Here is a 25,610-nt window from a genome sequence, read left to right as displayed (position 1 = left end):
TAGGACTACATAGTGGAACCCATGCAAAAACAGAAACAAAACCAAAAAACAAACAAACAAAAATCGCCAAAACCCACCAAAAAATCCAAAACAGTATAGTGGCATGTACTTTATTATCATCCCAGCACTGGGGATAGAGACAGGAGGATCTCAGGGCTTATAGCCAGTGTAGCCTAAATGCAAGCCCCAGGTCAGTGACACAACTGTCTCAACAAGCAAGGGGTACAGTACCTGAGCAGTGACACCTGAGGTAGACTCTGGTATCTACACTCAGGCACAGGCACATGCATGTAACCCACAAGCATATGAACACATTCATACTCTGTTTTCTTGTGTGGTTTAACATTCAACACCCCCTGCTCTGAATATGTCACAGTTTCACTGTGGTTACAGTTTTATTGAGCATTTGTTGCTGCTAGCCATAAATGTCCTACCTTTAGCCTTTGTAATTGTTTTTGAGCATTCCCAGGCTTAGGCAAGAGAATCCAGAGTGTCAGGATAGCCAGGGCTATCTAACGAGACCCTTTCCCAATTCCACCTATCCTCTACCCCCAAAATTCAATATAGGTATTTATTTTGTCAGATTCAAGTTTTTAAAGTATTTTTGAATCCTAAATTATATTTAACAAACTGACAATTCTTTTTGTCCATGTTGTTTACAGATAATTGCCCATTGTTTTCATTGTTGTTGTTGTTATTATTATTATTATTATTTTGAGATAGGATCTTTCTGTTTAGTTCAGGCTGTCTTGGGCTCACTGTGTAGCTTAGGCTTCCTTGAACTTGAGATCCCCCTGCCTTAGCACCTGGGAGTGCTGGCAACATCAACCATGTTTGGCCTCAATAAAAGTTTTGGCAAGGTAGGTGTGGTATAGTTCAGCAGTAGAGTGCTTCCCTGTTGTGCTTAGCGCTCTGGGTTTAATCCCTAGCATCACCAAACAGCAGCAGCAACAACAACATGAAGTTGATATGGCCTTTGATAAGCCAGTGGCACCCTTTCCCCAAATACTTTCAGAACCTTCATTCTGTTATTGTTCTGTGTGGTATTTGGGCCACTTATAAATCCGGCCATTCTACATCCTGCAGGCAGTTATGTCTTCATCCTTGTCCATAAGGATTTCTTGCCACATTTCCTGTTAGAGATAAAATACCCTGATGCCAGGAACACCTGTTAATGGCTTAGTGACTTGAGAAACCAGGTTCATGTTTCTCATTGGTTTCATGAACCTATGGTGGGCTGAATTATTTAAATATGCTGTTTTATTTTTTGATGTATGAAATGAGGACAGTTTACCTGTTACCTAGGGTTGCAGTGATGGTGACTTTTATGAAGGTCCTTTTTAAACTGTAGTGACTGTACAGTTGTCAGCTCTTCTCATAATGAGCTGGTTAGTAAAGCTTGACTGGCTTGACTTGGTCTATTTGAGCAGCCTGGTCCTCAGTGCTCACATATCCTCTTTTATTAAATGTTTACTGATCATCTGCTTAGTATTTGTCCAGAATTTTATCTGGAATTCACTTAAACATTCTAGGCTTTGATGTCTGTAGACTTTAGTTTTACTTTTCTTTTCCAAGTTGGGAGATTTTTTTTCTTCCTTTCTCTTAGTATCTTAATTTCTTTGTTTGCTTGCTTGTTTGTTTGTTTGGGTTTTCAAGACAGGGTTTCTCTGTATAGCCCTGGCTGTCCTGGAACTCACTCTGTGGACCAGGGTGGCCTCAAACTCAGAAATCTGCCTGCCTCTGCCTCCCGAGTGCTGGGATTAAAGGCGTGCACCACCACGCCCAGCTAGTATCTTATTTCTTATAGCACTTAGTATGTGTTTCAGGTGGTCAGATGCTATGACTAGATGCCTAGTTAAGACCATATCCATGCGGTCCTTCTTCATCTCTGTAAGTTCTCACCTGTTCATTCTAGTGTTGTAGGTTGTTTTGCTTTGTTTTGTTTTGTTTTTATGACAGAGAAAACAAGTTGTATAATAAGTTGAATGATTCATCTTCCTTTCTGTCATTTGTTCCTGTTGCATAATCTGAGGATGGAATATAATTGGAATGATTTCTTAAGTGATACATATTTACATATGCAAATTGGGTAGAATAAAAATACTATTTTTTCTTATTTTAAAGATATATTTATTTTATATTCTTTATGTGTATGGGTATTTTGTCTGTTTGTACATTTATACACTAGAAGAGAACGTTAGATCCCATGGGACCATAGTTATAGATGGTTGTGAGCCACCATGTGGGTGCTGGGAATTGAATTCAGGACTTCCTTAACCACTGAGCCATTCCTCCAGCCCCTGCATTTTCTATTTTTATATTTCTAGTGTCTACAGAAAATTGAAAGGATCATTTTATATAGTGAATGGTAATGATATCAAAAGGGTAAAACATACAAGGGCTTAATATTTAAAAATAACAAATTTAATTTCTCCTGAAATTTGCTTGACAAATCCAACATATGTCTACAACATGGAAAATATATGTCTAGATTCAATTTGATGTATATGTTGAGATGACTGTATCTTCAATTCTGGGCACTAGAAGATGTTGAATTTTAAATTAATCTAGTGAGATACAGATAAAGATCTATAATCTTTGTGAATATTTTCTTTTGCCTAGGTAAAATGGACCATGGAAGTAATTTGCTATGGACTGACCCTTCCATTAGATGGAGAGACTGTAAAATATTGTGTTGATGTATATACAGATTGGATTATGGCTTTGGTGTTGCCAAAAGATTCTATTCCATTACCCATTATTAAAGAACCTAATCTATATGTTCAAAGTATATTAAAACATTTACAAAATCTTTTTGTACCAAGGTAAGTTGGACCTAACTATCTGGTCATTATCAAGATCATAAACAAGTCACATGTATAATGTTACTTTATTAAATATAAAAGCTGTTATTGTTAGTCCTTTGAATTACTCATTCACTTATGGATTCTATAAATATGAATAAAACAGATAGGCTTACAGGGTCATGTAACGTTTCAAAGAGGTTTTTCTTTGTTGTTTTGAGGTGGCTTCTCACTGCATAGCCAGACTGGCCATGAACTTGCTGTGTAATGTTGATCTAAACTCACAATCCTCCTGCCTTAGCCTTTTGAGTTCTGAGATTACTGGTGTGTTCTACCACTCTTGGATTTAGCACAAGTTTTTAAATAGATGTATCTTTATTTTAAATGCTTTTGGCCTTGTTTCTGAGATGTTGGATATTAAAATTTGGTGATGGTGACATATTTCTTTCCCTCTTTAAACATTTTTGGGGGTGGGGCTGGCAAGATGGCTCAGTGGGTAAAGGTGCTAACCCCTAAGCCCAGTGACCAGAGTTTGATCTTTGGGACCCGTATGCTGGAAGCAGGCGGAAACACCCACAAGGACATATGCACGTGCACCAATTCAGTGTTTTAAAAATCACTCAACTTGTGCATATTTTTGTATATCATAATTCTTGTCTCTGCTTACACCAAAGGCAACTGTTCTTACCTTAAAATAATCTTGTGGTGTATGAAGGAGTAGAATTAAGCAAACAGGCCAGGCATGGAGGCTATATTTATAATCCCACTACTTTAGAGGGGGAGTCAATATGGGGAGTTGAAGACAGTCTTGTCTACAGGAGGAGTTGAAGCTTAACCTGAGCTACATCATGAGACCCTGTCTTAAAGAGCCAAAAAAGACCAGTGAGATGGCTCAGTGGGTAAAGGTGCATGCCACCAAGCCTGGTGTATTGCTGAAAAAAGTAATGGCATTTGAATAAGTTGTGCTTTTGTTTTTACTTTTGTTTCTTGAAAAGTGTGACTATATTTAAGTGTTTTGCTATTTGATAATTAGCTTGTTCCTCAAAAGTGGGGTGTGTTTGTGTGTGTGTGTGTGTGTGTGTTTTTCTGTGTGTGTATGTATATGTATGTAGAGATCAGTGGATTCTGAAAGACATTGATTCAAGTATTAGGGCTCCTTCCCCCTGTGATGCTATATAAAGATTCGGTGAATGTTTTCAATGCTGAATATTGGGACTTCTGATTTAATCTTCTATTACTGCAAGTTTCTGTTTAAAAATTTTAGCTAGTTCATCAAATTGTCATCAGAGCTTACTTAATTGTTTTTATATAAACTGATTCTCAAAGTGGAGGAAACTGCCTTTACCTTTTGCTAGAGATTAAGTTAATATGATTTCCTCTTTTGCCTATTAAATTAGTTTGATTTTTTTCATAATTGAATGAAGAATATGTTATCTGTTGAAATTGATTGGAGTTTTAATTGCTTAGATACATTATAAGAAATGCAGTACCTATTTTTCCTAGTCCTTGTGTATATGTCTCCTAAGCAGAGGTCTACTTTTTTCTTTTTTTCTTTTTTTTTTTTTTTTTTTTTTTTGTAAAAAGCTAGCTATAATGTTTCTCCTCAGATCTGTGGTAGAGTAGGAAGACAGATATTAAATTACAACTACTAAATTAAGAAATAAGAACTTATGAAGGCAACTGGGGAGATAACTCAGCAGTTAAGGGCAGTGGCTGATTTTCCCAGAGGACCTGGGTTTGATTCCTAGCACTCCACATGGCGGCTCACAAGCATCTCTATAACTCGAGTCCACAGTGTATGATGTGGGCAGGGTACATACTTGGTACTTAGGCATACCTGCTGGCAGGGTGCCAACATAAAAATTAAACAAACAAGTAGTGTGTTAACAAAGGCAGGTGTTAGTTAAGTTCTGACTGGTTCACTAGCCCCTGTTAGAAGGTTTTTCTGAAAATTACAGTCACTTTTGAGATTGAGGAAAATCTCTTTTGTTCCGACCTACTCACTTTTTATATAAAGACTATCCCATTTCTTCTAGTTTAGAAACTTGAATCCTGTTCCTGAATTTAGGCTTTCTGAGTGAGGCTAAGGAACCAGGGGAGGATTTGTTTCTTTTCCTTTACACCTGGAAAGAGTGGCCACTGTGGGGAGCATGCCCTGCAACAGCCATCTCAGAAGAATGTCAGCTCAGAGCCGGGGGGGGGGGGTGCTTTTGGTTCTTATTCTGGGCTTATGTAGTCTATGGGTGAATAAGCCTTGAAGGTAGTTCTTTATTTGTTCTTCCTCAGGTAAGGCAGAGCAGACACATGCTTGAACTGTGTGGCATCTTCTGGACTAGCTTCAGCTCTAGATGGATGTGCAATGGACACCCCCCTCCCTGTGTGTGTCTTTGTGATCCATGCACAAGTGTAGGTGTGTCTACATGCAGAGGTCAGAGGAGGAAACTGGGTGTCTTCCTCTGTTGTTCTCTGCCTCACTCACTTGAGACAAGGCTTTTTGCTGAGCTAGAAGTTTGCCATTTCAGCTTAGCTGCCTGGCAAGCAAGCTTTCTTCTTTCTTTCTTTCTTTCTTTCTTTCTTTCTTTCTTTCTTTCTTTCTTTCTTTCTTTCTTTCTTGTTTGTTTTTTTGAGACAGGGTTTCTCTGTGTAGCCCTGGCTGTCCTGGAACTCACTTTGTAGACCAGGCTGGCCTCGAATTCAGAAATCTGCCTGCCTCTGCCTCCCAAGTGCTAGGATTAAATGCGTGTGCCACCACACCTGGCTGCAAGGAAGCTTTCAGGATCCACCTATCTCTACCCCACAATGCTGGGGCTACAGGTACACAGAGCCATGCCCAGTTTTTTATGTGAGTGCTAGGGATTTGAACGTAGGTACTTCTATGTTTGTATAGTGAATGGCCTTATCTATTAAGCCCTTTCTTTGGCCCAGTTCTGACTTCTTTAGGGGACAATTAGTTAGTTGTGTGATTTGTCTGTAACTTTAGGGTAGGGTCCAGCTTTCTGGGTCATGGCCCAGGTCTAAGGAGTGAGCATTCTAGGCATAGATAATTTGCTGACATTACTTGAAGACACTCCAGCTCTTTATATCAGGTCACAATTTATAGAAATTTGATTTTATAATTTATTACCAGTATTGCATTGGGTTTCTCATTGGGAAATATGGAGGTCAGCTCACCAGTCGTTAGAGCTGTTCTTGAAATTCTCAGGTTGGGTATCTTAAAAAGAGAGGCAAGGGCTAGGCCTTGGATCTCTAGCTTTCTCTTCTGCCCCCATTTTATTGAATAGTTTCCTTCTCTTAAGGAGCAAAAATGTCTAAAGAGAATTTTGCAACTGTTGTTTGAGGAGCCCTTGGAGCCGATGTTTATTAGAGCAATAGTAGCAGGCTGGCCTCTCTGAGGAGATGCTGACATGCTTCGTCAATTTTGGATACACCATTGGGCCTCATAACAGAGGTTACCTTTGGGGTGACTGTGAATACTTGAAAACACTCGAAGAATTCTTGTGAATGTGTGTTTCAGAAAATTGAAAAAGAATATAAAGGCTTTTCTGCTCCAGTGTGAAGAACAGAGGTAACTAGGCATGTACTCATCTATCAGGAATTAGTTGACTGTCTGCTATTATGTGCTGGAATATTTCAGAAAGGAAATCCAGAGGTGAAGTTTACATTCTAGCTCTTCTGTCTTCTCACAGAAGATAATTTTTCAGAGAAGAGGTGGATGGAGATCTCAGGGTACTGAACTGAATAATGGGGGGGGGGGTTAGTTGTAAACTGAGGAGGGTTGTGCTGTCCACTGGTGGCTTAGGCAGTGTCACTGGACCACTGTTCTACGTCAGTAAGTTTCCTGTTCTTTGGCTGTTGCTGTCTCTCTTCCAGGACTGTCAGTGATATCTGTCTGTCTTCTTCAGACAGGAACAGGGCTCCAGTCAAATCCGACTATGCTTACAAGTTCTGAGAGCCATTCAGAAACTGGCCCGGGAGTCATCCATCATGGCTCGAGAAACCTGGGAAGTCTTACTGTTGTTTCTTCTGCAAATTAATGACATACTTCTGGCCCCACCAACTGTTCAAGGTTTGTTAATGAATTTTACCCATATAATTCTAAGCTCCAACATAATTTACATTTAAACTTAGTGAATGATAGTCTTTGGAAATTTCAAATTTGATAAGAATGTTGACAAACAATTTTTTGGTTGGAAAGATACAACATGGGTTGGGGGTGGTGACACCGTCCTTAATCCCAGAGTTCAGGAGACAGAGCCAAGCAGATTTCTAAGTTCAAGACCTGCCTGGTCTACAGAGTGAGTTCCAGGCCAGCTAGGGTGACTCTTTTTAAGACTCTGCCTTAAAAAGAGGTGGGGGATGGCGTGTTTGGAGTGTTTGTGTGTCTAAGTTATTTGACCTTTGGTGATTATTTTGCTAATGTAGAAAAATGTAACTGCAAGTTTTTCCACCTGTGCCCCGTTCCCAAATAATGACTTGGAGGCTTATTTATTTATGAATAAATCCTTAGGCCATAAGCTTTGGCTTGTTCCCTAACTAGCTTATAACTTATTAAACCATTTATATTCTATATCTGTTACAAGGCTTGTTACCTCTCCCCAGTTTCATGCTCAGAGTCTGGGTGATAAATCTCCCTTGCTTGACTATCTCAGAGTTTCTCTCTCTCCAGTTGTCTAATCCTGCCTCAGCTCATTGGCCATTAGCTTTTTATTGATAGGTGATGCTTCCACACAGTGCAAAAGAGTTTATCCCCACAGAAAAAGACTTGTAACTAAGCATGTTGGAGAAGGATAGGAACAATAGTTTGTTTTGTGCAGTATAGTATAGAGCCTGTCTAAGAAACAGCAAATGCTAAATTAGAGTCTGTGGATAATGTATTGGAAGGCAAAGTTGTTATCAAAGTAGAGTCTTAAAACTGGAAAGTGATGATAGTGAGATATCTTGTTCTTGGAAACGACCCAGGGCCTTGCCCCTGGTAGGCAAACACTTAACCACTGAGACTGAGCTCCGCCTCCAGCCCAGAAAACATCTTGTTTGGCAAATAAAACCTCCAAAGCCTTAAGGTGTTTGATTTGGAAGTATGACATTCATTAGCAACCCATGAAAAGCCTCTACTTTTATACAGTTTTGCAGTGTATTTCAGAAACCCAGCTTTGTACATTAAAGCAGAATACACATAAAGTAAGTTGGTAGTTGAGTTTCAGGGTCTGTTCTTCTCTGTGTATTCTAGCATGCTTATGTTGTCAGATAGATACAGTAACCAAGGAATGTTTAGAAGGAATCATGGAATTGAAATGTGGAAAAGGACCCTATGATAGGAGTACAGTCTGATACTGATAGTAGCTTGCCAGTCAAAGCACTGATTCATTGGCTCTCTGCTATTGGTTCCCCACCCTACACTAGTGACTGACCTCAGCAGTTGGACTCAGGCATCTTGCCCCCTCCTTGGGCTCTTTATTATTGGAACTCTGATTTTGCTTGTTTGTACATTCCAGTTACTTTACCTTCTAGTCCTAACTATTTTCTTGAGCTGTGCATGTCCACTGCCTCTTCTGGTTTCAGGACTTTGACTAGAAGGACAGATCTGCCTTTTGTTTAAGGTTTGGTCTTACCTGGTACTAGTGCTTAGCTTACTCTTTGGTTTTTTTCCACTGAAGGGCAGCTTTAAGCACCTGGGGCATTTTGTTGCAGACTTGGAGTCAGGAAGACCTTGATAATTGATCTGAGTTCTTTTTTATTGGCTAAGTGGAGTGGAAACATTCTGGCATTGGAAGTTCAGGGTTACCCTTCACTACATAGTTCCAGGTTAACTTGAGTTACATGACAGGACCGTGTCTTTAAACAGAAACCTAATAGGTATTCACAAATACCTGTCCTGTAGAGATAAATGAGAGGATTATGTGAGGTCATGTGTCAACTGCTTGGTACAGAAGGTGATGTATAGTGGTCACTCATTGTTGCCATCCATCTCTTTCTTTCTGTTTGTCCTTAGCTAGAACTCTACTAAAAACTAGCCGGGCAGTTTGAAAATTCCCAAAAAGTGATTCATTGATGTTCTCTATGATTCCTTCATAGGTACTTCCTCCTAAACATCTCAATTTAGTTATTTGAAAAATTGTTACTGTTACAACTATTTAATTTTTGATTATTTTCCAATATAATGAGTGAAAGACTCCACTTTAAAAATAAGTATGCCAAAGATATGTTTCTTTTCATTGCCAGGTGGCATTGCTGAGAATCTAGCAGAGAAGCTGATTGGTGTTCTCTTTGAAGTTTGGTTACTAGCTTGCACCCGGTGCTTCCCAACACCTCCTTATTGGAAGACAGCCAAGGAGATGGTGGCTAACTGGAGGCACCACCCTGCAGTGGTGGAGCAGTGGAGCAAGGTTATCTGTGCACTGACCTCCAGGTAAGTCATTGTCTTCCTCATCCACCTGACTGGGGCACCTCTTTTCTGGGTCTGTCTTTATGGGGTTCATGGAATATATTTTGAAAAGTCTGGATCCATCACTATGGATTTTAAACTGTACCAGTTTAAAAGGAGTAAAGTCAGGGAGCTGCCTCATGGTAGAGGTTCTGGCTATGCAAGCCTGACAACCTGAGTTTAATCCCCAGAACTCATGTAAAGGCAAAAGGAGAGTTATCCTCCGACCTCTACATGCATGTTATGTCGTAATGATGGCTAAAGAACTGTGTCTTCTTTTAATTAGTTTTGATTACAAAAGCCATATGTGCTAATAATATCAAAATTGGAAAATGTAGAGTAACATCTCATCATTTAAAAATGATTTTCAATGTACTTCTCATTTAGTTCCCTCTTATTAAATACAAAACAAGTTTGGGATAGGATTGTTTACCTGTGTTTTTGTTTGATGTCATTCATAATTTAATAATTTCTATTTTGATAAAAATATACTTAGAAATTTTGTTGAAGGAATACTTTATATAGTTTTTTATATATTTTGATTGTTTTATTAAAATAAGATCCCTAGATACAGAGTAATTGAGTCAAATGGCTTTGAAAAGTCCCAACACGTGTAGACTATTACTGTTATGTAAATAAGTTGTTGAATTCAGTTAGCTTTTATGGTATATCATAAAATGTACTATATTCTAACTGAACTTTATGTAAAGTTGTTATAAATTATACCTTAGTTTTATTGAAGGATTTACAGTGGTACCACTTTTTTTATTTTTATTTTTAAATTTTTAAATTTTTTTTTCGGTTTTTCGAGATAGGGTTTCTCTGTGTAGCCCTGGCTGTCCTGGAACTCACTGTAGACTAGGCTGGCCTCGAACTCAGAAATCCACCTGCCTCTGTCTCCCAAGTGCTGGGATCAAAGGCGTGCGCCACCATAGCCACTTTTTAAAAAAATAGTAGGAAGCTGGGTGTGGTGGCATACATCTTTAATCCCAGCATTCAGGAGGAAGGAATAGGCAGATCTCTGAGTTTGAGGACAGCCTGGTGAAGATTATTTCCAGTCTGGTTTCAAGGGGAGTTCCATGCCAGCCAGAGCTACATGTTAAGACTGCCTCAAAACAAACATAAAAATTAAAGCCATCCAACCAAACAAAACAGGAAAGAAATAATGTATATGTTACTTTATGTTTAATAATGTAATTATATAGGTATAATAGCAAAATACATAATTTATGACCTGAAGGTTTTATAAATAAGTTAAATAGTTTGAATATTTCACATAAAACTTTAAACTTTAAAAAAAGTCTGAAAATTCCTTGTAGTTTGTTTTTACAAATCAGAGTTTTCATACAGCTTTTTTGCTTAGGTAAGGTGTTGCAATATATTTGATCACATTGTGAACCCTGAGATTGTGTTGTTTACTGGAAAAACACAGTTTTCTTGTTTATAGTTGTGGTATGTCGTAGCCTTAGCACCCACCTTCAGTCCCTTTGGCTGGAATACAGACACGCCCTTAGTATACTCTTTTAATCCATACAATGAAAGTAGTTAGTTTATTAAAGGAAGCATTCATATTTGCAAGTGATGTTTAATTGTGTGGGCAGACAAAGTGATGAATCAGAGAAAGATTTGACAGAATAGGTTATGCCCAGCTATCATGGGAATAGAGAGAATGAAAAGAAAGGCTACTTAAGAGAGAGCAGTTGCAGAGAGAGGAGACAGTTTTACAGGGACGATTTGTATAGAGGCAGGTTGCTGAGACAGAACAAGCTAGTGACAGATGAAGACAGAACAATCCAGAGAATGAGAATGAACCAGAAGATTAGAATATATTGCCAATGTTAGTATGAAGCCAAGTAGAATAATTCAGTGAGAAACTGAGAGAAGTCATATGGAACTAGTCAGCCTGGAGGTGAGTTTTGAGCCAAAACAGCTGAATTGACCATCCCGAGTACAAGAAGGAGTGAGCTTACTCAGCAGTAAGTCTCAGAGGCTGAAAACTTTCTAGGTCTAGATAAAATTGTATGGAGGCTAGAAGCTTCTAGGATTAGGCCTTGGTTAAAAGACTGAGGCAGTAACCCTCAGAGACGACAGAGCAGGAAAATAAAAGTTGCTTTCATGTTAAGGTATGTTTAATCCATTTTCTTATATAACGCTTGGATGTTTGTTTAATTTGTTAATAATGGACTTGGTAGCTGGACGTGGTGGTAAAGACTGTAATATTTGTTAGTCAGGAGGACCAGAAGTTCATAGCCAGCCTCTGCAATTTAGTGAGATCTTGTTTCAAATTAAAAAGTTAAAACAGACTGGGATATGAGTCACTTGCTTGAATGTGTGAGGTCTAGGTTCAGTCCTCAATACCAATTAGAAATAAAACAAGACAAAACCTGAAATGGACTTAGTGGTGAATGGCTTTATTTTCCAGATTGCTCCGCTTTACATATGGTCCTTCATTTCCTCCATTTAAAGTTCCTGATGAAGATGCCAATCTCATCCCTCCAGAAATGGACAATGAGTGTATTGCACAAACATGGTTTCGATTTTTACACATGCTAAGGTATTGTTATTTTATTCACGGCAAGAACCACACTGTGCTTCTGCTGGAATGCAGCATGTGTGCTAAGCACAGTCCACAGGAAAGAGCTGAGTTTGAATAGCATGCATGTCTGCATCGTGCATCTCCTCCTCTCACCTTTCCAGGGTGCTCCAGTTGCCTAAGCTGCTTTTGGCTGCCCTCTCTAGGAACTTGTTCTCTTGCTTGTTACTGCATCTTAGATGATGCTGTCTCTTCCAGGACTTTGTCACGTTCTTTAGGGACTTGAGCTCCTTTCTCTGTCATCAGTCTACTAGCCATTTCATTGGCTCAATAAAATAAAAGTTTTAGAAAAGGAACAGAGGAGGAAAAGGATCCAATGCCCTTTTCTGGTGTGTCTAAAGAGAGTGACAGTGTACTTAAATATATAAAAAAATAAATAAGTCTTTAAAATTGGATCCTAAGAACCACAGTTCTTATATTTGGTAGAGATTGCCTTTTTCTACTTTCCTTTTCCTCCTACCATCAGGAGTAGTCTTAATTCTTAAATTGGATTGTGTACATTTTTTTATTGCTATAAACATTGCTAAGGGTCTGGTGAGATGGCTCAGTGGTTAAGAGCACTGACTGCTCTTCCAAAAGTCCTGAGTTCAAATCCCAGCAACCACATGGTGGCTCACAACCACCCATAATGAGATCTGACGCTCTCTTCTGGTGTGTCTGAAGATAGCTACAGTGTATTTAGATATAGTAATAAATAAATCTTTAGGCTGGAGTGAGCAACCTTCATTCCCAGCAACCACATGATGGCTCACAACCATCAGTACAGCTATAGTGTACTCATATATATAAAATAAATAAATAAATAAATAAATAAATAATTCTTTAAAAAATAATCTCTAATTATATAATTAATTCTTTTTCCTTTTCAATAGTAATCCTGTGGATCTGAGTAACCCAACTGTTATAAGCTCAACTCCCAAGTTTCAAGAACAGTTCCTGAATGTGAGCGGGATGCCACAGGAGCTGAGCCAGTACCCCTGCCTTAAACATCTGCCTCAGATATTCTTTCGTGCCATGCGTGGAATCAGCTGTCTGGTGGATGCATTCTTAGGTGAATTTTGTGTATGTTTCTTAGATGTTTGAAGAGTTGTGGGTAGATATTCTATAATTTAATGTTGTATCCTCATAGGGAAGCCAGAGAAAGAGGAACAGACTTGGTGGCAAATAATGACCTAGGAAAAATTATGTTCAGCAAATTGTGATAGCTAGAATGCTATTGTCTTTCTGTAAATCAAACAACAATACTAAGGAAAAGACATAGCCATTTCTTCTGGGTTTCTATCCTACTGAAATAGGTTCTGTTACTTAGGAAGAAAGGCTAAATGGACCATGGGGCAGCTCTGTTTTTCTTAAAACAAAAACAAACTTTTTTTTTTAAGGCATTTCTCGACCTCGATCAGACAGTGCTCCCCCAACACCCGTGAATAGATTAAGTATGCCCCAGAGTGCTGCTGTGAACACCACACCACCACATAACCGGAGGCACCGGGCTGTTACTGTGAACAAGGCCACAATGAAGACGAGTACAGTAAGAACGTTGAGCCTTGTTGTTTTGCTATATGGAGGGTAAGTCCTACAGCCTTAACTTTCTCCAACTTTTCACGTCTGTGGACACTTACTTGTATTCTTCTGGTAGGTTACTACTGCTCACACCTCAAAAGTTCAGCACCAGGCATCCTCCACCTCTCCTCTGTCCAGTCCAAATCAGACTAGTTCAGAACCCAGGCCGCTGCCTGCCCCCCGAAGACCAAAGGTTAACAGCATCTTGAATCTCTTTGGATCGTGGTTATTTGATGCAGCATTTGTTCACTGTAAACTCCATAATGGAATAAACAGAGACAACAGCATGACTGGTAAATATGCCCAGAAACATGTAGTCATTATCCCCTTTCTGTTTCTTTCTTTTTAGTCTTTCCTACCTGCAAGATTAATAGAGATCTTGAAAAGCACCCTGTTTCTAACCAGGCAATATGCTGTGCTTAACCCCTTCCAGCTGAACCAATAGAATCATGTGAAGCTTTCTTATCTATCCTTTTTAATGTGTATTTTATGAAGCTTAGCTTTTGTCTGGTTTTATTAGTGACACTTAAGGTTAGCTACTTTCTGTCAAATCAAATTCCATTTTGTAGGTGACCTGGAAATTCTCTTTATGTCAGCCAGGATGATAATAGGTATATGAATAGTTAAAGATTTTGAGTGAAAATTCACTCATTGAAATGTTTTCTTAGATTTTTCGCAGCCATTAAATCATCAGTACATTTAAATATCAGAAATTTTCTGTTTGCTTCATGGTAACATCTCAGGTTTTAGTCTAGAGAAAATATGATCTGCTCTGTAACTTTGTAAGATTTGCTGAGCATTGCAAGCCAACCCCAGTATCTTTATTAGACTTTACTATAGAATGGAATTGTCTAAATGAAATTGGATTTGTCGTCTTACCAGTATGCATGATGCAAGTGCCAGGTGGATGGTGAGGTAGTGCAGAATGTTGTGACTGGTTATCATCTGTCTTGCACAGTTGAATAATAATAGTGGTTGGCATTTATTGAGTGCTGTTAGTATGTGCCAGGTATCATGTTTATGTATTAATGAGTGTGTTAGTTGTTTTCTGCAAAGTACTTTTCTACAGGCATTGTCTGATAGTATTACTTTCTGACAGTATTATTTTCCAAGAAGAGTGTTGATCCAGGGATAAAGTTAACAATGTTCACAAGGGACTCTTTTTCTCAGACACTCATTCACAGCTGGGTGTATGCCTATGAATAGTTTATAAATGTAATTATTTTGGATGTTCTTATGAATCTTTTAAATAATTTAGAAAAATCTTAAGTATGAAGATGTTATGGAATATGAGGCTGCATAAATCTTTTGCTTGCTTTAGTTTGTTCAAATTCAGGTAGTTTATATTTTACCATTTCCTCATTACAGTTTTATTCATGAGCTTGAGTAAGTGAAAGTTTTTAAAAACCATTCATGGGTATATTTTCATTATGTCATATGCCATATATTTGAGTTTTCTCAACCATGTTTATTGATTTATATGTTATTATCCAGAGTCAGTCAGCCTTTAATTTATTTTGATAAGGTATAATTCTTACAACGTAAACTAACTGTTGAGAAGCTGTTGGCCTTGACATCTTTGAATCTAGCATGGCTCAGTCTGCTGCTTTGTGGAAGGCTTGTCTAATGAGAATCTAGAGCTTTCTATCTCTGGAGAGTTTGTAACAGCTTTGTTTACTCACTGCACTAGAAGATAGAACCAGAACTGAAGTGATTAATGAGCACCATATCACTTTTCCTTCATTCCTAACCTTCTGCTCAGTTCAGAAATGAGAGCTGCTCCTGCCTCCAGAAATGCTAAAGGCTGTTACATTACCTAGGAGATCTGAGGAGTCCAAATAGTTACAGTGGATTTAGAGTGCTCTTGGGTGCCAGTCTTGAAGTCTTGGATGGGAGGCACAGGGGTTGGGGGTATCATGTGTTTTCTAAGTACTGGCTGCCATCAAGGAATTCTGCCATGCAGTTCACCTTTAACTCAACTTTACTTGCTTCTTTGAATTGTTAGCTTTCAATTTACCTCATGCACTGTGCTTTGTAAAAGTAACATTGAGCTGGGAAGGGTTAATAAACTAAAAACTTTAGTGCACGTTATAGGCAGTTCAAAACCTCAGTTCTTTGTAGCTATGTAATTTTCTTTGTTCATTGTTTTGCATGATACAAAATCATAATTTCGGACCTGAATGCACAATTTCCTATGTTTTTGAATTAGCTTGTGGTATCGTAAAGCTTTAAATCTAACTTTGAAAAAGCTAAAAAGCTTCTTAATTTATTGTAAAATTTCACCATCTTTAAAGTATTTTATAATTACTGCTGTCCTTTGATTTGTTTCCATTTATTTCTATTATCTTGCAGCATCTTTTATCCAAATTCTTCTTTCTTATAAATCTTGTAAGTAGGAACCAGAAGCTTCTCCTTAATCGCAGTCATGTTTTTATTTTTTCCATAATTCCATTAAAATTTTTGATTGTCATTGTCTATTGTAGTTTTTGCACTTGGGAAGAAAACTATTTTTTCTGTGTTTTGAATGGGGAAGATTGTTGGCAAAAGCAAATTAATCTGCCTGAATCAATCCCATTATTTCTGTATACTAGTCTGGTCATGTCATGAATTCCAGGACTTTGCACTAACTGTGTTTTGGCTTTTTTTTTTTTTTTTTTTTTAGCTTTAAGCTTATTTTTATACAGATTTAGTGTTTAATTTGTATGCATTCTGCATGGAGTGTTTTCCAAATGTATTATTGCTGGATAGTTTATTCAGGACTAAAATGGCTCATGGGAAGTTGCATAAAGATTTATGCTTGACTCTGCATCTATTAAGCCTTCTATCATTACAAAACAATTTATATTTTATGTGTAGTAATAAAAGATTTCAGAGTGATCTGTGTGCTATGAAATCTTTTGTTAAAAGCAACTTTCGAAGGGCTTCTGTTTTGTTGACAACGAATGACCATGATAATCCTCCTTACCAACCCAATTTTCTGATTTATCAACCTCAAGTTTGCTGCTGTTTGTGACTGTTAAAATTCATTCTCATTTGCTTGGTTGGGCAGCTCTTTGGTGTGTGTTGTGGAGCTGGGTGGGTGGTGGGGATGCCCTCTTTGCCCTCCTTACTCAGTTCTTATCCTCACCTTGTCATGTCATAAAGTACTCAAACTGGCATGCACTTGCCCTCTTAATTACTTTGTCCATTTGGGTTAATTGTATAAATTTTAATTGCTACTTTTCTTCATGGTTAAGCATCATTCTATAGAAGGAGGAAAAAACAGAAAATAAATAATAGAAAAGGCAAATTCTGTATATATCTGTATGCAGATGTATACAATTATAGTCTTCTGACCAGAAATTCAATGAAAAAAATCATTTTTGTAGAATCTGTTGACGATGTTATTGTAAATTAATTGCTATCTATTTCAAAGAAGATATCAGAGAGCCCTTTAAAAAATAAATTATGACATAGTTGCTAACCAAAGCATTATTGGATTCTATTAAAGTAGTTACGTAATGACACCAACATTTGATCTTTGTGTCCAGGGTCCCATGAGCCTATTTGGCATTTTGATAACATTAATGAAATGCTCCTTTTTTCTCCCCAGCCATTGCAACACAAGCTAGCATGGAGTTTCGACGGAAAGGGTCCCAAATGTCAACAGACACCATGGTTTCCAATCCTGTGTTTGATGCAAGTGAATTTCCTGATAACTATGAAGCAGGAAGAGCTGAGGCTTGTGGGACATTATGTAGAATTTTTTGTAGCAAGAAGACTGGAGAAGAGATTCTGCCAGCTTATTTATCCAGGTTTTAGAATTTTTTTGTTTATTTTTGCATTTATATTATTGGTAAAATACTATTGTGGCATGGCTAAATCAGTAAGCCACTGTTGGCCTGAAATGCTTGCCAGTGTCTTTATGTAATTGAAAACTGCTTGAATTCTATTTTACCTGCCTCATCAGATCTGGTAAAGACTTTAAGGTTTTATTCTAGAGCTATTATTATTTATCCTATCATTTGTAAATTCTGGAGAGATTTGGATGTACCACAGTAGTTTGATAATAGATTTTTGGAGACAATGTTAGGTTCTGTGTACAGTCCAGAAATAACTCAGCTGTGAATTTTTACTCCAAAGCGTTTAATGACTGTGGTGAATAGATTCAAGCAAAATTACAGTGATTCAATAGGAAGCAGAAGTTGGCAGGAGAGAGACATGATGGTTTTGAATGTTTGGAGGAAACAGCAACTCATACTTAGCCTAGAAGGGTCAGGAGAGAGATCTGGCATATTATTAGATATTTGTACTGGATTTAGAAAAAATCGGTAGTGTTGGAAGGTTGAGTAGGATTATCTTTGCCAAGCCTCTGGCTTCCACCATCTGTGCATGCCCCTGCCATCCATTCAGCTGCTCAGACCACAACCTAGGCATCATTTGCCTTTCCTTCTTTCATTTTGAGTTGATTATTCAACTCCTGCCTTGTAGCATTTAGCTCTCTTATTTATCTCTTCACCCTGTTCTTACCATGACACTTCAGGTGTTATTCTTTGGAAATTTATAGTTCTTTATTCTGCTTTGCCCTTCTTCGCTACTTGTTTACATGATAACTGAAGTAGGGTTACAATCAAGTAGACCACTGAGATACCTGTATTGCTAGATACTTAGGAAAGAGGGTGCCAAGTCTGAAACATAAGTCAGGGAAAACATGGTATAGACTAGTCAGAACAATTTTAACCATAGGCTTTCATCTTTTTTTTTTTTAATTAGGTATTTTCCTCAATTACATTTCCAATGCTATCCAAAAAATCCCCAATACACTCCCCCCCCCCCCCAGTCCCCCACCCACCCACCCCCACCCCTTGGCCCTGGCATTCCCCTGTACTGGGGCATATAAAGTTGGCAAGTCCAATGGGCCTCTCTTTCCAGTGATGGCCGACTAGGCCATCTTTTGATACAAATGCAGCTAGAGTCAAGAGCTCTGAGGTACTGGTTAGTTCATAATAATGTTCCACCTATGGGGTTGCAGTTCCCTTTAGCTCCTTGGGTACTTTCTCTAGCTGGCTTTTATCTTTAAATGTGGTTTAAGTCAAAGTGAATAAATTATGAGACGCTAGTGATACTTAATCAAGTTTAAGGTGAAGCAATACAGTAAGGCATATAAAAAGTAGGAATCAAGGGCTGGAATGTGTTTAGGGACCAGAACAACTCTCCTGCCTCCTGGGCCTCTGTCTCCTAGAACTGCTTCTAGAACTGCTTCATTCTTCCTTGCAGGTCATTTTCCTTATCCTGCAATGTGCTTGTACACAAGCTCCTAGTTGTCATCACCATCTTCTAGAAGTCCAGTGGGGTTAGTTAGCATCTCTGAAATGTGAGAGTCTAGGGAAAGAAGATCTGATTAATTAGCTGTCTGCCCCTCCTCTAGCTACATATAGCTGCTAGAGAAGGTCACATAGTTGTTGGAGTTTACTCCTCATCAGGAAGGCCCATTTCTCTGAAGGAGACCTTGGGCTGGAGAATTATTTCAAATTGTATCAGTAGTAGGAAAGGAGAAAGTTATGGACATGAGCTTTCTATCTAGTTCAGAAGAGTGGGTGGGTGGGTCATGTGACAAACTTCGCAGGTTTTTGAGAGGACAAATGATTTATTTAAGTTTCAGTCTTGCATTCCAAGGGTGTGTGGGCTATTTATCAAGAACTGCATAGTATGTGCCTGTTTAATTGAGTTCTGGGCACAGAAGATAGATTGAAATGAGTTGAATAGGCACCAGTGAGTGAGGAGATTGTTTTGAAAGAGTTTTGCAGAGAAGGAAGAAATGCCATGTGAGAAGAAGAGTGGAGCAGTGTGCTTGCTCTTGAGAAGCAGGCCCCTCAGTGCTGAGCGGCTTGGTTGTAGTTGGAGGTTGGAGGAAAAGGAAGATATGTTCAGGTGGATTCCTCACAGGCATCTTAGTGTGATCTTCTTCATACTCTGATGAACAAAGAGTGGGCTGGGGCTCCTTTTTCTCTCAAACCCCTCAGAGGCAGTGAAGGAAGGAAAATGATACAGACTCACCTCTGTTTCTTAGGATTGTGAATGCTACAAAATTTTACTACTTTAGAATTTGACTAATTGATTCCATCAGTTGATTGATAAGTACCCAACATTTGTTTTGGTGTGGCTATCTCATTTATAGGCACCTGTAATTTGATGTACAAAGAGTTAAAACTTTTTAAAAAAACGTATAATGGACATGGATTGTATGATTTTTGGATTGTTGACTCCTAGTAGTTCCTTAAAGTCTAGAAACTAGAGTGCAGAGTAGACAAAGGCTCTTCAGATAACTATGTAGAGAATGCTAATAGTTTGGAAACATTTGATCAGCAGTTTGTTAAAATTTTTTTTCTTGCTTTCCTAGATTTTACATGCTTTTAATTCAAGGTTTGCAGATAAATGATTCTGTATGCCACCCTGTCCTGGCCAGCGTTATTCTAAACTCCCCTCCTTTGTTCTGCTGTGACTTGAAAGGGATTGATGTTGTGGTTCCTTACTTTATTTCAGCTCTTGAAACCATTTTGCCTGACAGGTAAGCTGTCATTTTCTACCACTGTGTCCGCTTTCTGGTTTGCCGTGGTCTGTTTTGGTGCTTCCTCCTGTCTGCTAATTTATCCTATCTAGTTTTTACAGTCCAAGGGGACCTAGGCTACATTAAGTTGAGTACAGAGCATCCAAACACTCTCAGTCCCTGGGTGCCTTCAGTTCTCATGTCCATGGGCTGACTGGATCCTTTCTGGCTTGTCTAGATGGGTCAGACCTGAAATCCTACTGTAATGAAGTAGGCCTTACATTTTCAGTTACATTCTAGCTTTAATTCAGTCAGTGTGTAACATAGCAGTGCTTGGATTGTGGGAAAAATGGCATAGTTTATATGAAAGTAGCTAGAAATACTCTTTAGTTGAAAAATACTAATAGTTTTTTATTTTTTGGCAGAGAACTCTCAAAATTCAAAAGCTATGTAAATCCAACAGAATTGAGAAGGTCATCCATTAATATCCTGCTTTCTTTGTTGCCCCTCCCTCATCATTTTGGTACAGTCAGATCTGAGGTAATGTTTCTTTAATTATTTCTTTTTCTGTCTCCTCCCCCTTCCTCCTACCCCCTCTCCCACCATGATTCGTGGTCTTGCTAAATATCTCAATTTGGTTGCAAACTTAAAACCCTTCTGTCTGGCATCCTGCTAAGCATCATTATTAGCATTTTTTTGTATTCTGCATTCTGCTTTTGTATGCTAATTTAAGTCAAACTATGTTTTTAACAAAATGGAGCAGGGCTTTTAAAAAGTGGTTTTCTAGCCCTGTATGGTTACACAAGCCTTGAAGGTAGAGGCAGGTGAATCTCTTTGTGAGTTTGAGGCCAGCCAGGGCTATACAGTGAGACCTTGTCTCAACATTCAGTAAATAAACAAATATTTAAAAATACACATTTCTAGTGGATTAGTGAGTTTTTTTGTTTTGTTTTGAGTATTTCTAATTTTGGAAGTGCCAGTATGTCATGGCTTACTGCTCATGTGTTATAGACTAAAGATGTCTGACTACAGGTCAGACAAGTGGGAGCTACAGTTAGGCTGAAAGCCTGGATCCTTAGCCTGTTCACCTCTTGTCTCCTCCTGCTTTCCTAAATGGCACCATGTACAATAGTTGATGTTAAATGTTTTTTTCTTTCTTTTTCTCTAGGTGGTCCTAGAAGGAAAGTTTAGTAATGATGACAGCTCTTCTTATGATAAACCAATAACTTTTCTGTCCCTGAAGCTGAGACTTGTGAATATACTAATAGGTGCCTTGCAAACAGAAACGGACCCTAACAACACCCAAATGATACTAGGTTTGTGTCCAGACAGTTTTGTTTTGTATTTTGGTAAGTGAAACCCAGGTACTAAGGATCCCAGGCATGCTGGAGAGACAGGTGAGAGAATCCCAAGCTTAATGCAACTGTTAACTATTCTGCTTCAGAGTTAGAGGTTTCTTGGTTTTGTTTTTTTGCTTTTTATAGAAAAAGGTCTAAGAAGATCTGGTAAGATAATTCAGTGGTTAAAGATGTCTGCCACCAAGACGACACAGACCTGAGTTTGATCCGCAGGTCCCATAGGGTGAGAGGAGAGAACTGGCTCTCTTTAGTTGTCCTTTGACCTCCACATACATGCCATGGTGTGCACATAGCCTTTCTCTCCCTACATAAGTAAATAAGGAAGGAAATAAATAGATAGAAAAAACAATAAACGATTTTTAAAAAAGATGTATGGAGATAAGATGAGCAAAGGCGAGCATTTAGTCATCTTTTTTCCCTCCTTTGTCCCGACGTTCTTCTTTCTCTGCCCGTTTCCTTTCAGTACTGTAGTGGGTACCTTGGAAGTGTGGCATGTTAGTCAATGAGAAGGCGGACTCAGTAGTCAATGGTGAGTTGTTAGTTTGACAAAGAGCTGAAGGGACATGTGATAACACACTTTTCCACATTACTGTTGATGTGGCTATAGAAACAGAAAAAAGCCCAGGAGAAAAACTAGAAGCAAGAGAATTCAGCTGTTTAAATTCTGTACTTGGGAATTGCACACAGATTCTATGTGTTAGGAAAATATTTTAAGCCAGAGAGAGAGGAAAAAAATACTGTTCACATGAAGGGACTTGTCAGAAATCAAAGAATGCAAAAAGTTTAGTCCAGTGTAGAGGTTGGAGGGGTGGACAGGGTGGTTGCAGGGGAGGGGCACCTTTGGAATCAGGCAGCAAGAGGTTCATTGGGTTAAAAGTGCTCATTGAGTTAAAGGTGCAAAAAAACTAATGACCCGAGTTCCGTTCCTGGACCCTAACTTGGAAGGAGAGAGCTGAATCCTGAATGTTGTCCTTTAACGTCCACATATGCTGTGGCATGCACTTGTGTGCAGCCAACCCTTACCCTCAGAAAGGAAAGTATAAAAACTTGGAAGGCATATCAGAATATGGGGATTTTTAAAGCATTGCCTGTTTTAACCTATCAATGTATTTATTTGTAATCTTCAGAGAATTTCAGGAATACTTTACCAAAATTTCCCTTTTCATTTTTTTAGGGGAGGGGAGGAGACACAGAATCTGTCTATGTAGCCCTGTACTTGCTGTGTAGCCAGGGTGGCTTCAGCTGATAGCAGTTCTTCTGCCTCAGGCCTCTGAATGCTAGGGTTATCTTGGTTCCAAATCATTTCCTCTTTGCCCTGACTGAGCCATCGTACTGTAATTGTATGTCATGTAACTTCTTTGTTTTGCTATTGCAGGGGCAATGTTAAATATTGTTCAAGATTCTGCACTTTTAGAAGCCATTGGTTGCCAAATGGAAATGGTAAGAAGTTTACATAATCTGTCATAGAATATATGCTTCTGATTTTATGTAAATCATTGTCAGCAGTGCTGCAGCTGAACCTAGAGCCTCAGCACACGCTCAACAAGCTGTCTCCACCGAGCTGTGTCCTCAGTCCTTTGTCTTTAGTTTTTGAGGCAGTGTCTCATGGAGCCCAGGCTAGTCTCAAACTGTGTATATAGCTAAAGATAACCTTAATCTCTTGGTCTTCCTGCCTCCACAGGTTTGCACTGTCACACCTTGTGTTTGAAACCATTTTGTCTGTTTATAAATTTCTGCTCATAGACTTAGAAGGACCCTAATTTAAAACATCACATATATTGAGAGTTTTCTCATTAGGTCCTTGAGAAATCCTAAATGAGAGAAACACCAGTTGGGACAGTTTCGAAGTACCAATTAACTAGTCTGAATTTTCTAGGAAAGGCCTTTCTAGTTCCTGTTATCCCTAACAGATATAGGACTACTGTTAGATGTGCTATCTTGTTTGTAGTTCCTGTAGTCAGAAGTTTGCAGGGGCTCCAAAGTACTAAAGTTTTTAAAATGTTATTTAAAAAGCTCCCCAGATTTGGACAAATTCCTAAAGATACATGTTATACTTGGGGTTCAGGCTGGGCTGTGGGGGAAATAATAAGGTATAATAGGCTGAGCTAGATAAATGAAAAAAATTATTAAGGAAATTCATTCAGGTAGATTCATCCAGTAGATGGCTTATAATGTGCTGATCTGGAGACAACAAGTTCTGTTTATATGGGAAAAGGTACAAGGAATCTTTAACAAGTGGGTTTATTTGCTCCTATGTGTATGGGAATTTATACTAACTATAGTATTTTATTGTTTGTACTTTATCGTGCAATCACATTTAAAAGTTGCTCTTTTATGTGTGTATATACCCAAATGAATATGGGTCTTCGTACGTGTGTGTATAGATTCATGTGTCTGGGAATGCTTGCATGTGTCTGTGCTTGTATGTTTGTGTGTGTGTGTGTGTGTGTGTGTGTGTATGGGTGTGGGTAGGTGTGAGCATGGAGGTAAGAGGAGGATGTCAGGTATTCTGTGCTATTACTTTGCCCTATTACCTTGAGACAGTGTCTTTTGATGACCATGGAGCTAGACTGGCAGCCAGCAAGCCCATCAATGCTCCTGTTTCGACCCCTCCCAGCACTGACATTATAGGCATGCGGATGGCCATACTCAGCTTTTAAGTAGGTGTTGGGGATTTGAACTGAGGTTCTACCACTTGTGTAGCAAGTACTCTTACCCACTGAACCATCTCCCTGGCCTTCTCTCCTTCTGCCATTTTTTTTTAAAAAGTAGGTTCTGGGGCTCAGACTCGGGTCCTCATTCGTGAGTGGCAAATACTTTATTGTCTGAGCTCATTTCCCAGACCCATATTGTCTTTATTTGAAGATTATATTCCTGTTCTGAGGTTTTTCTGTAAATGCACTTTCAGGTATTTTCCTTAATGATTTGAAGTCATTATTAGCTAGAGAGCTCTAGCATATGTAAAGGGTTCTAAGGTAACTCTTTGAAAAACATCACAGGAGACCTCAGTATGGATGTTTGTAGTTATCAAACCCTGTGTATCCTGTTAACAGATGGCATCTGAGCAATAGTACCACAGTGTCTGTCTGTTTACCATCTGTGTATCACCTGTGCTAGTTAGCCTGTTAACTGTTTCAGTACTAGGGATGAACCTAGGGCCTCCTGCATGTGAGGCAAGTGCAGTACTCAACTACAGCCCCAATTCTAACAGGTTTTAATAATTAACTTTTAATACTTGTAAACCACTCATCTTGGTTCCTTTGACTAGGGTGGTGGAGAAAACAACCTGAAGAGTCATAGTCGCACTAACAGCGGCATTAGCTCAGCAAGTGGAGGAAGCACAGAGCCTACAACCCCTGATAGCGAGAGACCTGCTCAAGCTCTTCTGAGGGATTATGGTAAGCTGTGCTTAAAACAGTCTGTTAGCATTTACACGGGTCAGTTCTCAGATTTACAAAATAAGCAAAACTAAAGCTTTTCAAGAATTGAAAATAAAAATAAAAATTCTGTCTACTTAGGTATAATAGACAGAAGATGTTAGTCTAAAAAATACTAAGGAAAAAGTATTTTTATGATTTTTTTTTTTTTTTGTAGATCTGTTTTGGAGTTTGTTAGATCTTACAGATGTTTAAGATGAAAGGTCTATGTTCTGCACCAGGCTAAGATGTGGACTTTGCTTCAGAATAATGGCAGAGACTGTCAGTGAGCCAAGCAATTGCAGCTGTGAGGGAAGTGATGGAGGTTGTACTAGAGGAGCCCCAGAGTAACATGTGTTTCCATGTTAAAACTGACTTAGACACTCTGTCTTGTTAGGCTCTTCAGTTATAAGAATAAAGAGACACTTTTTGCCCTAAATAAATTCTGCTAAATAAAATACTCGCCAGCAGAGCATCCTGTTCAGTGGTGTCCTTTACACTGAGCACTTATCCTATGGACTCAGTGTGAACATGTTATAATGGTTTTATGCACGAGTGTTAATGGTGATTAAACCTGTGAGTGTTTATTCCATGAGATTAGCATATCTAATTCCCTAGATGTGAGCTTAACTTTTTAGTCATCTGGAGAATTTTTGAGCCGTGTTGATGGGGGATGCTTTCAGTTGAAGTTTATGATACATTACCCATCAGCATGTCAAATACATAGTCATTATATGTATATTCAGTACATTTAAATTGTTACTTCTTATGTAGACTTAGGCATTCTCTAGGTTGAAGTTCTCTTTCTCGTACTTTCTAAGACATTTTAAAACTGAAGATAATTTTGCGTTACTGCATGTGTTGTATATAAGTGTTTGAAGGGATTGCTTGTTCCAGCATTTTTCAGCTGGTGTTAGTGAGCTCTGCTTGTT

The 25,610-nt window shown here is 38.6% G+C and overlaps 1 protein-coding gene across 6 annotated transcripts in view; it reads left to right on the top strand.

The window, feature by feature from the left end:
* Ralgapb (Ral GTPase activating protein non-catalytic subunit beta) overlaps positions 1–25,610 on the top strand; it is an 88,944-nt gene that overhangs the window by 12,872 nt on the left and 50,462 nt on the right. For 4 of the 6 annotated variants that reach the window (XM_029470710.2, XM_029470700.2, XM_085832664.1 and 1 more), the window contains 14 exons: positions 2,623–2,825; positions 6,707–6,870; positions 9,024–9,210; positions 11,648–11,779; positions 12,691–12,869; positions 13,198–13,346; positions 13,455–13,671; positions 15,731–15,766; positions 16,971–17,172; positions 19,758–19,925; positions 20,330–20,444; positions 21,073–21,220; positions 22,638–22,702; positions 24,531–24,660. In XM_029470710.2, coding sequence (XP_029326570.1) covers positions 2,623–2,825; positions 6,707–6,870; positions 9,024–9,210; positions 11,648–11,779; positions 12,691–12,869; positions 13,198–13,346; positions 13,455–13,671; positions 15,731–15,766; positions 16,971–17,172; positions 19,758–19,925; positions 20,330–20,444; positions 21,073–21,220; positions 22,638–22,702; positions 24,531–24,660 — 2,095 coding nt within the window. The remainder of the gene's footprint in view (positions 1–2,622; positions 2,826–6,706; positions 6,871–9,023; positions 9,211–11,647; positions 11,780–12,690; positions 12,870–13,197; positions 13,347–13,454; positions 13,672–15,730; positions 15,767–16,970; positions 17,173–19,757; positions 19,926–20,329; positions 20,445–21,072; positions 21,221–22,637; positions 22,703–24,530; positions 24,661–25,610) is intronic. The other 2 variants (XM_021182625.3, XM_021182613.3) reach the window with 1 other exon arrangement.

Source organism: Mus caroli, unplaced genomic scaffold, assembly GCF_978045245.1.
Source record: "Mus caroli unplaced genomic scaffold, Mus_caroli_1 scaffold_2, whole genome shotgun sequence".
NCBI classification, from domain to species: domain Eukaryota; kingdom Metazoa; phylum Chordata; class Mammalia; order Rodentia; family Muridae; genus Mus; species Mus caroli.
The sequence above is the reverse complement of the archived record's forward strand: the minus strand, read 5'-3'. Positions and strand labels throughout refer to the sequence as shown.